Source organism: Diceros bicornis, chromosome 6 (genome assembly GCF_020826845.1).
Source record: "Diceros bicornis minor isolate mBicDic1 chromosome 6, mDicBic1.mat.cur, whole genome shotgun sequence".
Lineage (NCBI taxonomy): Eukaryota > Metazoa > Chordata > Mammalia > Perissodactyla > Rhinocerotidae > Diceros > Diceros bicornis.
In genome coordinates, this window is record NC_080745.1 from 62,984,413 (window position 1) to 62,998,632 (window position 14,220).

Below are 14,220 nucleotides of genomic sequence, written 5' to 3' on the forward strand. Positions count from 1 at the left end.
TTTCACAATGTGTGTATATATATATATATATATCTCAGATCACACGATGTACACTTTAAATATCACAAATTTTATTCGTCAATTATACCTCAATAAAACTGGAACTTAAAAATAAATAAATAAATTTTAATAAAGTAAAATAAACGGGGGAAGGTCAAAGCGGGCGCCCAGAGCTTGATGGCAACCGTCCACTGCGCACATGCTCTGACCCCTGGGTGGTGGAGGGCAGCAGATCAACATGGCTGAGGGGAAGGGAACTTGAGCAGGCACATAACGCTGGGAGAGTGGGGGCACAAGCTTGAAAGGCTAAGAGGAAGGCTAAGAAAGGCTAAGAAGGAAAGAAAAGAACAGAAGGAGACAAAGAGAAAAGATGTTCAGGATTAATTTGTGCAGAGAGGCAGAACTGTTATGACCCTTGCAAGAGCTGGCTGCAAGATAGGACGGGCGGAGAAAACAGGAGTGCTGGGGCCACGTCAGGGCAAGACCAGCTCCCTGTGACCAGTTCCAGCAGGGACCTGGTGCGCCAGCGCTGGCTCCAGGTTAGAGAGACGTGAGGGCAGATGCAGCTGCAGGGAAAGGTCTTGTGCCTTCAGCAGTCAAGAAAGTAAGGCTCCCACTGTGTGCCTGGCACCAAATAAAGGGCCAGTTACAGGGGACTGAAGGAGAAGGCCCAGATCCAGCCCAAGGATGGCAAAGACCAGCAGGAGGGATCGTCACTGAGGGTCACCGCGGAGAGGCCTCCAGGCCAGGAGGACAACAGACTAAAAATCAGAGTTCCACCTTAAAGACAAAAACTTGAAGACAGAATCCATGACAAATTCTGGAGCTGCTGGAGACCCCTGGGCTTACCAAGAGGTCTGGAAATCATGACAGAGGCAGAAAGAAGTGGCTGTGGTTAATCAGAGAGATGAGATCAAGCTCCAGACTCCGGGAGCCCATAGGCACGCCCCTCGGCACTCAGGCAACGCCAGGGTGCCGTCTCCCTCCCAGCCCCCTCAGTCTTACCTGCACCTCGACCTAGGTGCTGTCCTATAAGCATCCTTAGGGAAGAACCACAGCCCCAGCATCTCACACAGTGCTCTGCTGGGCATGCAGAAGGTCCCAACCAATGGTTTTTCAGGTGGTTAATGACCACAACTAAACCTCCCTCCCAACTCAAAATTCAAAAACCTGGCAGCTCTTCAAAAATCTAACAAGAATACATAGTTGTTCTGGGACTTACAGAAAGCAAAGCTAGGAAAAACATAAATTATTAGAAAGCAGATTTAGAGCTCAAAGAAAATGTTTCTAATATGCAGACCTGTCCAATAATGGAAGTGATTACCCAGGGAGGTGGTGAACTCCCCATCACTAGAGGTAGCCAAGCAAAGACTGAAGGACCATATCGAAGGAGATGCAGAAGAGATTCCTTAGACAATCTCTAAGGTCCTGTCCAACCCACGATCCCACAAAACGAAATATACTGTAGAACAATTACAGACACATTTGGTAAATCTTGGAGCAGCAGAATTGGCCACTACCCTTTAAACTTGAAAGAAGTACATTTACAGCAAATCAAAGTATGACTTTATGCCACAGTTAATAAGCTTACAGACCTCATTACTCCAAACTGAAAACACAAATAGTTCAAGAAGGGCTTAGTTGAATGAGTAAATACCCGACCCAAGGCAAGTTACCAAAGGCAGTGACAGATGCATAAGAACAGTGCTCCCTGTAAGGAAGGGCAACACGGTTGACGAGCATGCCCACCCCCACAACATCCTCACCCTGGCACCGTCAGAGGCAGTACATGAACTGGATCAACTGTGGGTTCTGTCAAGTGCTTGCCATGGTGAAATGCCCCAAACAGCACCTTTCGATGCCCTGAACAATTCTTGCCAGGTGAGGATCATGGGAGTCACAGTCATGGGACAGTCCAGGCCCCAGTGACCAAACACCGCCCCTCCCACAGGGTAAGGGATAAGACCACAGAGAGCATTCTGGCCAGGGAGCGTCACTCACAGCCTCGACAGAGCCTGGTTATTCTGGAACAGCAGTTCTGGTAACATGTGCAGCTGGTTCCGGTTCAGTCGTCTGAAAAAGAGAAGAGAGGAAGTGTTGGAAATCGCCTAGCTGTCCAGGAGAGCCAATGGACTTTTCAGAAAGCACTGGATTCAGAGTCAGAGGGCCCAGGGGTCAAATCCTAACAGGGTCACTGTGTGACTCCAGGGAAATCACCTTCTCTGGGCCTCAGTTTCTTCATCTATAAAGTGGGAATTCTGCCCTTTGACACTTGGGGAGGATAAGAACAGAACATCTGTGAAAGGCCCTCCCCGAGGACCTGACGGGTCATGGGCAGTCAATAAATAGAGGGTCTTTCCTTCCATTATTTCCTCCCACACCCATGATCAGCATCACTTTACACATGCTAGACACTCTGTAATTTATAAGGCACCAGTTCAAATATTATCTCAGTCTGTGCGTTGGATACCTGACTGTACGTGAAATGTGAGATACACCCTATTGTAGTAGGTTCTGATTCTTCATTGCTTTCATCCACATTTGGCTCAGTGGCAACTTATCTTTTTTTATTGTTTGCTTTAGGTCTTTTTTCAAAATGAAAATAGCTTTATTGATTTTTTTTCTTATTTATGGAAGTGCTTGCTAATAAAAAAAAAGCATCAAATAATAGAAGAAAAAGTATTCATCCACCTGCATTATTCTCACTCAACAATTTGTGGATGTCTTTCCATGCCAAACAATAAAGAACAACCCCTTTATTTTTAATGACTGAATAGTATGTCCATTACTTTTAATTCCTCTATTGATGGACAGATAACATTTCAGTATTATAAACACAGGCAGGAGTGGGAAATCTGGTTCTGGAATGTGGCCTGACGAGAAGACAACGCAGGAAGGACTCGCACTTGTCCTAGGGAGGCAGCGAAGTCTAACCAGACTCATCGTGCCACCTTAGGCAACCAACTCTCTGACTCTGGAGTGTAGGACTCCAGCCCACCAGGGGGTGTGAACCTATAAAGTACGGAACCTTGGCACCCACACTGTGTCCGTGGACCACCTGCAGGGCCATCACCTGGGAGCTGGTAAGAGCTGCAATACCCAGGCTCTACCCCAGACCTATGCAGAATCTGCATTTCAACAAGACCCCCAGGATCTGGATGCACGTCAAGGAGGGAGAAGCACTGGCGTAAAATGCAGCCTCTGCCCTCCAGTCTCCGGCACAGTTTGAGCTTCACACAAGGATCTCCTTTAACAGTTCTAGAAGATGATAAACCAACTTGGCAAAAGCTTTCCTTTGGGGGGAAGGAGGAAGAAACATAAGTCTATGTGGCCAGCAGTAACTGGTCTGTGGTCACCTCCTAGGAGGTCACCTTCACTGGGATGTGAGAAAGGTACCATTTTCTAGCACAGTACAGACAATTAGAGCTTCAACTTTAGGCCAGCTGGAAGACATTTCCTCTAAAGGGTGGGCTGCTAGGGAAACACATCGTTGCCTTCGAATAAAAGGGACCACCAATATAATCCTTAAAGCAACAGAGTGGACATCACATCACTCCAAGTTCCTACCCTCGTCCAGTAAATTAATCCTGTATTTACACTGCCTGGTAATCTTGGTTTGGATTCTGTTTTCTTTTCCCCCAAGACTTTCTCAGTTTTCCAGCTTCAATTTCTGAAAAACACTTAAGAGGAAAAAGGATTTGATAGCAAGTTTCAAGCGGAAAACCAAAGGACATCAAAGGAGGGACCCAGCCTGGTGAGGGACCTGCAGGTGGCTAGGAACAGTAGCAGGAGCGGCTACAGTGCTTATTAGCCCTTCCCATGTGCCAGGCACCAGGATAAATGGTTTGGAGGGCAAAGGAATGAAAAGGTGGGCTTCTTTCTCTTGGGATCTCACAAGGCCTTACATTCATGCACATCCCCTCCCCTCCCCTCCTGGCAACAACCCCCCAGGGAAGGTTTATCACCACCATCTTGCACACAGCTCCAAATGGATGCTCAGTGTATGTGTGTTGACTTTGCTAAATTGTCTCTTTGATAGATGAGGAAACTGGGATGCCCAGAGGTGAGTGACTCACCCAAGTCACCGCCAGGTCAGGTCGTAGAGGCAGGGTTGTAAAGCCTGCCTTTCCCAGCTCCCCATCCTGGCTGCCTCCATGTGACACACTGACTCCCACTCAGCTGGCTCAGGGTGACTGAGCACTCCACTCCCTCCCAACATCAGATCCACCAATGCCCACGGCACGCCGATCCTCATGGTGGCAGGACTGCACACTTCTGCTTCTGTACTCAAGTTTGTAGCTGCTTACAAGAACCAGTTATGTCTGTTCCCAAACCTGTTTATGCCAGAGGTACTTACAATTATAATTATATAATTTAATTAACTATTACATAAATGAACAAAATACTAGTGTGAAAAGAGAAAGTTGTCTCTATGAAAACTAAGTTGAATGTTTTGCAAACAGTCAATAAAAGGAAAGCGGGCAATTAAAGGACTGTCCGATGAAGCAAGACTGAAGGGCAGGAGTGTCATAAAAGAAATTCAGAATTCTCCACCCAGAATGCTTCCAAGGGCCTTTTAAAAATTTCACTCTACCTTAAAGAAACCAAATCCAAAAATCACAGGCAAAGTATACATGTGTGGTTTAGGAACGGAAAACAATACAGAACCCCAATCAGCATCTCATGCTAAAAAGAAAGGCCTAGGGGGGAGAAAAATGTGAGGGGGAGGGAGAAGGTCAATAAATGCACATTTATACGTTTTAACTTAAAATGAAATGTTTAGAGCACGTATGGTGCTTATGACTCCCCACTTTATCCAACTTTTACGATAAACTGATCCGCCACTGGTCTCCGACAAGGCAGAGGAGAGGGTGCCAGCCATCCACAGCGAGCACGGGGCACCAGAGCAGTCACACGCCCCAAAAATAACCGCCCACTGTGAAGTTGCTGATGACCCACCCTGGAAGAAAGAAACTACAAAAAGGACAAACTGGAGAAGGGACAAAGTCCGCAGTGACAAGGCACGACTCAAAAAGGAGGGCCCTGGGGGCCGCCCGGTGGCATAGTGGTTAAGTTGACGCACTCTGCTTCTGTGGCCCAGGGTTCACGGGTTCAGATCCTGGGCACAGACCTACACACCACTCATCAGGCCATGCTGTAGTGGTGTCCCACATACAAAATAGAGGAAGATTGACATAGACGTTAGCTCAGGGCCGATCTTCCTCACCAAAAAAAAAAAAAAAATGAAGGCCCTGCCTAGCCTTGGCTGGCAGCAGCAGGCGTGACACGGGCCCCACCTGGGTCATGTCTAGACCCCCACCCACCTCTTCTCCTCTCCCAGGGCGTGTCAGCCCCAGCACTGGAGCAGGAATGGGTTAGATCCACATTGGCCCCTCATAGCCAGAACATGAATATGTATTTTGCTCTGAGCCTTTTAAAGAAAATAAACACAAGACTAATGGGGCCCCTCATCACTCCGTTTTAGGCCTGGATGAGGAATGCCAAAGAAAGATCACCTTGATTTTCCTCCAGGCTGCAGGAAGGCAATGAGATAACCGTATTCTTTCCCTTTTATTTAATACCTTATTTTCCTTGATATAACAGAGAAATGTGAGGTATTAGGTCGTAGTCATTAAGAGCTCAGGCTGTGGAGGTAGAATGATCCAGATTCTAATCCCCTCTTTTGCACTTAATCACTTAATAGTCACTTAATAAGGCAAGTGCCTTAACTTCTGTGCACCTCCACTTCTCACCTGTAAGATACCACTGACTACAGTGTTGTTGTAAGGATTAAATGAGATATTGGGGGGCAGAGAGCTTATCTTGGTGTCTGGCATAGAGGAAGGCAGTCAATAGAAGCTATAATTATAATTATAAACTCATCATAAGAAAATCCACAAAAATGAAAAGCACAAAGAATAAAATTAGTTACCTGTTATCCCACCTCTCAATGTAATGAGAATTAGTATTCTCAGTTATTTTCCTCCTCCTGTATTCTGTACACATATCAGTTGGTTCTATTTACACAAACCTCACTTCCTGCCTTTTCCACTTAACGTTATATTCTGAGCACATTCCCATGGCCTTAATAGTTCTTCAAAAATGTGATTCTAGGGCCAGCCCCGGTGACCTAGTGGTTAAGTTCAGCACACTCTACTTCGGTGGCCTGGGTTTAGTTCCTGGGCACAGACCTACACTGCTCTGTTAACAGCCATGCTGTGCTGGCAGCCCACATACTAAAAAATAGAGGAAGACTGGTATAGATTTTAGCTCAGGGTGAATCTTCCTCAGCAAAAAAAAAAAAGTGATTTTTATATCTTATATCTCCACCAGAATGGCTGTTTCCAACTTTTTTTATTATATTTAAATAATGTGCAATGAATATCCTGATATATAAATTTTTAGCCATGTCTCTGATTATTTCCTTAAAATAAAATGGACTTCCGGTTCAAAGGGCATGAACTTTAGGACTCTTGACACCAACAGCCAAACCAAAGCAGAAAAATAAGATCAGTGACCCCCGTGAATGTGAGTGCCCATCCCCTCCTCATCTATACCTCATTCCTCGTTTTCCATTATTGCCAATCTGAAATGCAAAAATTGATCAAGACCCATTTTCAAACTCGAAAGCCCTGTAAGGAAAAAACCATACAAACCATGCAAATCAGAAGCATGCCACCACCTTCCAGTTCTGTGCTGTGGCCCCAGGCACCAAGACAGGGCTCTACAGGTGGCCCTGGGCTTTCCTGACGGGCCCCTCGGCATGCCAATGCTTCTTTTGAGGCCACACGAATCAATGCACAGTGGTTATGCTCCGGGTATGAGATTATAGGAGGAAATTTCATTTCCTCTGTACTGTGTGGATTTTTTGCCATAAAGTATTTTCAGGGAAAAAACAACAAAGACAGCTGCATTTAGAATGTGGGGTGAGGATGCTCTCCAGCTTTCTCTTTGCCGTCATCTCACGATGACTCTGTGACTGCTTCCGCAGCTGCGGCTGCCCCCGGCTCCCCTCAGCAGGCGGGAGGCGGGCTGGGCGTGTAGTCCTGTCCCTGAGTAGCCCCTCCTTGAGGCCAGGCTCAGCTGCTCGCGTCCCCTCAGCACCAGCCCCCACCGCCCCCCTGAGCCTGCGCCCGCGGGTACTCACAGCCGCTCCAGCTCCTTCATGTCGTCGAAAGCCCCCCGTTCCACCACTCCAATCTGGTTCTCCATCAGCTGCCTGGGAAGCAAAGAGACAGGGACAGCTACAGGATGTTGGACAAGGACTCGTAGAAACAGCTGGTATGAGGGAGTGAAACAGGAGCAGTGCCCGAGATGCACACAGACCCACGTCCCAGCCCAAGCCAACAAAATTTTCTCACAACTTTGCAAATTCCCCGGCAAGGGCTCCACAGCACACCCAGCCCTAACGGTAAGACATGCTTCCGGCCCCAGCCCCATGCTGACCCCTCTGAAGCCGCCTGCATGGCAGAAGCCCGCGGAGCACCAGAGCACCAGGTCAGCACTCCAAAGGCATGCTCAGGGATGCCCAGACTCAGGCAGCGGGCAGCAGGCAGCAGGCAGCAGGGGCCGGCTCTGGGCTGCTGGCACACGTGCCCTGCTTTGGCCCAGAGGGCGCGTATCCAACAGGCAGAGCAGGAGGGATCGGCCAGTAGTGGGGAGAGGGGAGATGGTGCCAACTAGGCAAAGCCCACACACGCAGCAAACACACTCTGCGGTTGGCAGACGACACCCCCTCTGCCTGCACCCCCACTCCACCTGGCCCCATCTGCTGCCAACTGAACCACCTGGCTCCGTGGGACTCTGCACCTCCTCACAGCCAACGCGCCCTGAAACCCAAAGCGTCCGGCTGGGGGGCAGCATTTTTCACCAACAGATCGCTTGTTGCATGGTAATTTTTGAGATCATCAAGTATGCTTTTCTCCCTGCGTTTTCTGCTCTCCACTCTGAAGCAGATAGCTTGTGTGCTCCCGCAAGCACCTCAGACAAGGTGCGGGGCAGGGCAGAGGGTAGAAGCTGCCACTAGACACTTCTCTTCCTCTGCTTTGCTTCCAAAAGCCTGCACTGTTGAGGAGCTCTTGCTGGAGGCCTGGAGGCCAGAGGGGGGTGGGGGTGGGAGTGGGTGCAGGCGGAATGCCAGGAGGGAGGGCTTCCCCAGACTCAGAAGAGATTCCTGGAGCCTGGAAAGGGGTCAGAGGTCAGCGGGTTCTGGAGCAGCAGAGACCCTGCTCAGCAATTGACAGCTATGACCAGCGAAAGGATCGGCCACAAGGTCCCCCAGCTCCCCCCAAGACTTTGGAAACTACAAAGTCAGTAGTTCTGAAAGAACTGAGGCCCCAGGACCCTTGTACTACTCTGGGAGTAGAGTGTGAGGGATCCTATGATTGTCTGATGTTGAATTTCCTGCCAGCCGGGTGGGATGGGGGCTCAGAGTTAAAACTGAGTAGATGCAGAGAAAATAAAGAAATGTGATTCTTCCCTGCACACCTGAGTTTGTGAGCTGAGCCATTCCTGCATCAGAATGCATGCATGCATGCATGCCAGGCTGCCTCTTCACCCCCATATCAGGAGAGCAGGAGAGGATGAAGGGATCCACGCCTTCCCCTCACTTCCCACCCCTGCCCAGCCTGACAAGACACATGCCATGGACGGCTCCTTTGCTGGCTAGTAGCCAAGCCCAAAAGAGCCATACCCACCACTTCCAATATTGCAACTGTCAAGTACCCGAGAGGAGTCACCTCTGTCCTCAACTGCCCGGACTCCCCTTGCTCTCAAGCCAGGGGACTGTGGCCTTGCTGGAGAGTCTCTCTGGGGCACAGGTTCAGAAGAACTATGGAGACTGTTGTGGACTGACTTGTGTCCCCCAACAATTCATATGTTGAAGCTCTAACCCCCATTGTGACTGTATTTGGAGATAGGGCCTTTAGGGAGGTAATTAAGGTTAAATGAGGTTGTAAGGGTGGGGCCCTAATCTGATAGGATCAGTGTCCTTATAAGACAAAGAGACACCAGAGATCTCTCCCTGTGCACACACAGAGGAAAGGCCACATGAGGACACAAGAGAGGCCTCACCACAAACCAGCCCTGTCAGCACCCTGATCTTAGGCTTCCAGCCTCCAGAACGGTGAGAAAATCAATTTCTGTCGTTTAAGCTGCTCAGTCTGCGGTCCTTTGCGACGGCAGCCTGAGCAGACCTGGTCTTCCCTGATCCCGGGAGACAGCCAACGGACAAGACAGCCCCCTCTGCCCAGCCAGGTCCACTAGGCGGCGACAACTGGTGCCCACGCCGTGCCCAGTTTTCAGCTGTGCAGGAGACAGTGGCCACCCTGGGGCAGAACTCACCATCACCTCCACCCTATCCCACTCAGGGCATCCCAAGACTGACTCCATAGGGGAGGGGCCCAGCTCGCCTACAACCCTGCAACCCTACGACCCACAGCCAGGGCTCTGCCTAGGACCCACAACGCCACTGCTGAGGGTGGGGGCAGGAGGGAGGGCACGAGGGGCAGAATCCCGTACTCACAGCACCCGCAGCTGCTTGAGCCCCGCAAAGTCATTCTTGTGGATCCGAGTGATGTTGTTGCCGTTGAGCTCCCTGGTGGACGAAAGGAGAGAAGCAAACGGTGAGAGGCCCAGGGTGGGCCCCCAGGCCAGGGGCTCAGCTCCAGGCTCGCTCTCCACCAGGCTCAAGCCAGTCATCTCGCCAACGGGGCTGCGAGCTTCCCAGCCAAGCCCTGGACCCCAAGTTTGTGTCGAGGCCCAACAAGCTGAGGCCTCTTTGCAGCAGATGTCCGACCAGCAAGAACTCACCGGGCACGGGCTCACTGCTGGGAACGCTGCGGAAACCCAAAACACGGCTTTTGCCCTGAAAGAGCTCAGTCTCGTTGGAGAGACAAGACGTTCACACGGGAAAGAATTTGGAAACTAGCCAATTGAGAGGTTATTCAGGTAAAATCCTCACTGAGCCTCAGTTTCCTCATCTATAAAATGGGGATGATAACTGTGTCTACCTCATAGGGTCAGCATGAGGCATAAACAAGTAAAGAGCAGGGCCTGCACTTGGAAAAGGCCCCCCTGGGCATACCGATGCCATCATCTGGTGGCACTGGCTCCAATGAGCTGTCCATATTCTGAGTAGGAGAGAGCAGGGGGGCCATGCCATTTAGGGGAACTGAGGAAGTGAGACTGAAGCTGAGGCCCAAAAGACAAGGCAGATCTGCAGCAAGAGGGATGGAGCAGACATTCCAGGGAAGGAGAACACCCTGGAGTATCGGAGGGGTGGGGGGCAGAGACAGGCTGAGGGTTGGGAGCCGTGGTAAGCAGGGTTAGGGCACAGTGGGTCCAGATCACAGAGGGCCTGAGAAAGCAAGTAGAGGAGAGACAGGGAGCCAGTGAGGCCTCTAGGCAGGAGCCTGCCATGAGGTCAGTCCTGCAGCGGGGGCTGGAGGGCAGGGCCGAGGAAGAGAGGCCGAGCCCACTGTCCAGATCCAGGGCCAGGCCTACAACTATGGTGGCTCCTCCCCTCACACCCCCCTGGCCTCTGGCCCTTCCTCCCTTCCAAGGCCACATGTGCTCCTCCCTCAGCCCTCCCAATCACCCCCTGGGCACCTTGGACATGGACACCACCTTAGAGGGACACCACCTTAGAGGGCGTTTGGCACCCCCTCCCTGCCAAGCCTCCCAGGGAACCTCACTTGGCCTCCGTGGGGCCACTCGTCTTCCCAGGGAGCTAGTGCAGCCTCAGAAAGGCAGGCCACCCCAGGAGTCAGGCACTCCACTCCCCAGAAAGTTCTTCCACTGAGCCACACACAGCAGAATCTCACTCGGACCTAGCTCCAAACCCAGCTGTCACCTCCGCACCTAACCTGTCTCCCTGTGGCAGCTCCGTGTTCACAGCCACACGGTCTCCTCCTCTTTCTCACCACCGTCACAGTCACCAGAGTGCTTGGCAACAATCTTAAGTGCTCTCATCCCAACATACACACACAACCCATATTCACCTGCAGCCCAGTCTCCTCACTTCCCACCTTTGGTCAAAGGTTCCAGGTACAGTCACCAGCCAAACCCAAGTCCAAGCTACTTTGAAAAACAGCAAGTGTCCTTTCCTAAAAGTATTTGGCCTAATGATGTTCTAGAGTTGCTTCCACTAAGAACAACCATCTGTTATTAGTTTTCACACACTCTGGGTACTGGGCTTTGTGTCCAACCTCACGAGATGCTGGAAAGTAGTTACTGTGCCCGTCTTACAGATGAGGAAAGAGTGGTTCAAAAAGGTTAGATGCCTTCCCGAGGTCACCAGCTGGTAAATGACAGAACAGGGATCTGGACCATGGCTGTCTGATCCTAGGGCCCAGGCTTCTCCCACCAGGCCAGCTGTCTCCCCAAGTTGACAAGCCGATAATTCATTCAACTCATCTCTCTCTCGGCCCTTCCCCTGGGCCTGGCTTCTGATCCTTCAGAGCAGCTGGAAAGACTCATTCCCTGCTGCTCACCTCTTTCCCAACAGGATCTCTCAGAGGGGCCTGAGGCCTCCCCAAGGTGACAGGGCCACTGGTGAGACCCCCAGACTGAGCCGCTTTCTGGCCTAAATGCTGTGAGACACCTTCTCGTGGGAGGCAGGCTCTTTTCAAGGTGAAGGTCTTTTTTTGTTGAACTAAATATTCTTCCCTGAAACAGCCCCCTCTGAGCCTCCCTTGTGTTGCACCCCAATCTGCTCCTTCCGCAACATGACCATTCTTCAAACATTGAGAATGTCATCACGAAGCCCTTAAAATTGTTTCCCTCCACAAGCAGGGCTGGTTTCCTTTGGGCCATCCTGCTGAAATTTTCATCCCAAAACCTAAAACCACAAGGAATTTCTGGTTGTCTTATTTTTTTGATTACAGTCACACATTGCTTTGCGACGGGGATACATTCTGATAAACGCGTCATTAGGTGATTTCTTCATTGTGCCAACATCGTAGAGTGTACTTACACAAACCTGCATGGTACAGCCTACTACACACCTAAGCTATTTGGCACTAATCTTATGGGACCTCCGTCATATATGTGGTCCGTTGTTGACCAAAACGTCGTTATGCACCACATGACTATAGAAAGATATGTCAGCATTGATTATAAGAGCAAAAATGTTAAATGGACATCAATGGAGCATTGCTTAGTCGACTCTCAGCACATCCATGAAACCGAATACTATGCAGCCATTTAAAATCATCAATTTGTACTGACAGAGAAATCTGTTCATGATACAGGATGTGGGAAAAGTGTCAAAAGACATGTACTCCATGAGCCTGCTGATGTGAAAACACACGCACATCGATACAGGTGTATGCGCAGAGCCAGCTCGCTGGGGCTGTTTGCCGCATATTAATACCAGTAACTACTCAGTGGTGGAACTTGAGGTGACTTTAGTTTCTTTTTGATACTTTTCTGCGTTGTTTGAATTTTTTAAAAAAGACATCTATATTTTTATAAGGCAACATAATATTCAAGTTATTGCATTTAGATATAAAAGTAATATAGGCATATTATTGAATTTTTTCAATTTCCTGAAGAATAAAGAAAAAAAAATCATACATAAACTCATCACCAGAAGTAACCCCCGTTAACATTCTGGAATACTTTCTCTCAAGCCTGTTTCCTTTGGATACAATTTTTATATAGTTGGGATAATTCAACAAATATTTATTGAAGATTTACTATTTGCAAAGCATTTTGCAAGGTTCTGAAGATGCGAGGACGAATGAGACATAAATGGCATGCCCTCCTTCTAGAACGTGACAGCCTGTTTGTGCTCCACTTAGGACTCTGACTGTCCAGGAAGTACCCCTCCATCTGGATATATCAGTACTGGGGCAGTCCCCGATTCCCTGCTACTGGAACAGCTGGGCTGTTTTGATATTGTTCATTTATAAACAATACTGCACAAAGGCTGGTGGGCGTGTGGGAGGAACACATTCCCAGAAACAGAATTACTCAGTCAGAGGTCATGAAAAATCTGATGAATTTTACAATCATTTGCTCATACCATGGTAAACATGGTTTATAAGTCAATTGACTACAATTATCCATTTCACAGACGGCAAAACTGAGGCAAAGACAAATGTTGAGACTTGTCTGAACGAGGCAGGGCCCAACATGGAACTCAGGAGTCCCTGAGAATAGAATTCCCATAAAGCGGGCAGGGGCCGGTGGAGGGCTCACAGGAACTTCTGATGATGGCTCATGTTTACCCGCCTCTCTTCTTACCCTTTTGCAGTAGGCTCCACTGTGCAGACTCCGGGAGGCATTCCTTAGCCAATGCTCAGTCATTCCAACCCCTCCTCAATTCCCGCACCCCACTCCACCCCCGCTCAAGAAAAGACCTGGGACAGGGAGGCAGAAGAGGATGATGGTGCAGGCAGTGGAGCAAATACAGCCTCTCTCTCAGGAGGCCCTGCTGGTGGCTTCCGGGCAAGAATGTCCATGGAGGCCAAAGGCTCCCCAGCCCCCAGCCTCCCCCCATCAGCCTTGCTCTCTAACCCCGGAGCTAAGTGCCTCCTCTCGGGGGAGACCTGAAAGGCAGAGGCAGCTCTTATCAGGCTCCCAGGTCTGAGGGCTGCAGCTTACGGAGGCATTATCGCTGCTTAGGCTGAGAGAATGACCTCCACTGGGTAGCCCGCTGTCTCCCCCTCAGCAGGGCGGCTCACCAGGATCGAGTTTCCAACCTGGCCCAGCCACTTCCCCTCGAACCCTCACCACAGGCTGCTGGAAGGAGGCAAGGAGGTCATTTTTTTCCAGTGCCTGATTTCTCCAACAGGTGGTCCTTGAGTGTTGCCATGGAGACCCCCCTCCCCGCAAGCCACCTGGGGAAAATGGGAGAAGCTGCTGCGTGCGACCTTAAGACCTCTGCAGCCAGAGCGGCAAGTGGGGTGGGCCCTCTGGGGCAGTTCCCAGCCTCGTTTCTCAGGCAGAACCCAGGATCCAGAGCAACCCTGGGCTCCCTGAGGGTCTTGCCACCAGAGCCCACATCCACCAATTCCCCTTATTGGGCACCTACTGTGTGCAGGCTCCAAGCCTAACTCCAGCACGCTTCATCACATTTCACCCTCCCAGTAACCTGTGAAGTGACTCGTGTTCTCCCCATCTTGCTGATGAGGAAACTGAGGCACAGACTGGTGAAGCAATTTGTCCAGTGCCACACAGCTAACAAGTGGTGGTGAGGGGATCAAACCCAGGCCA

General features: G+C 50.1%; 1 protein-coding gene across 2 annotated transcripts in view; it reads right to left on the reverse strand.

Moving 5' to 3' along the window:
- The window catches only part of SLIT1 (slit guidance ligand 1), a 177,349-nt gene that overhangs the window by 146,267 nt on the left and 16,862 nt on the right, over window positions 1-14,220 (reverse strand). For both annotated transcript variants that reach the window (XM_058543652.1, XM_058543651.1), the window contains exons 2-4: window positions 9,524-9,595; window positions 7,148-7,219; window positions 2,002-2,073 (exon numbers count right to left, since the gene is read on the reverse strand). In XM_058543652.1, coding sequence (XP_058399635.1) covers window positions 2,002-2,073; window positions 7,148-7,219; window positions 9,524-9,595 — 216 coding nt within the window. The remainder of the gene's footprint in view (window positions 1-2,001; window positions 2,074-7,147; window positions 7,220-9,523; window positions 9,596-14,220) is intronic.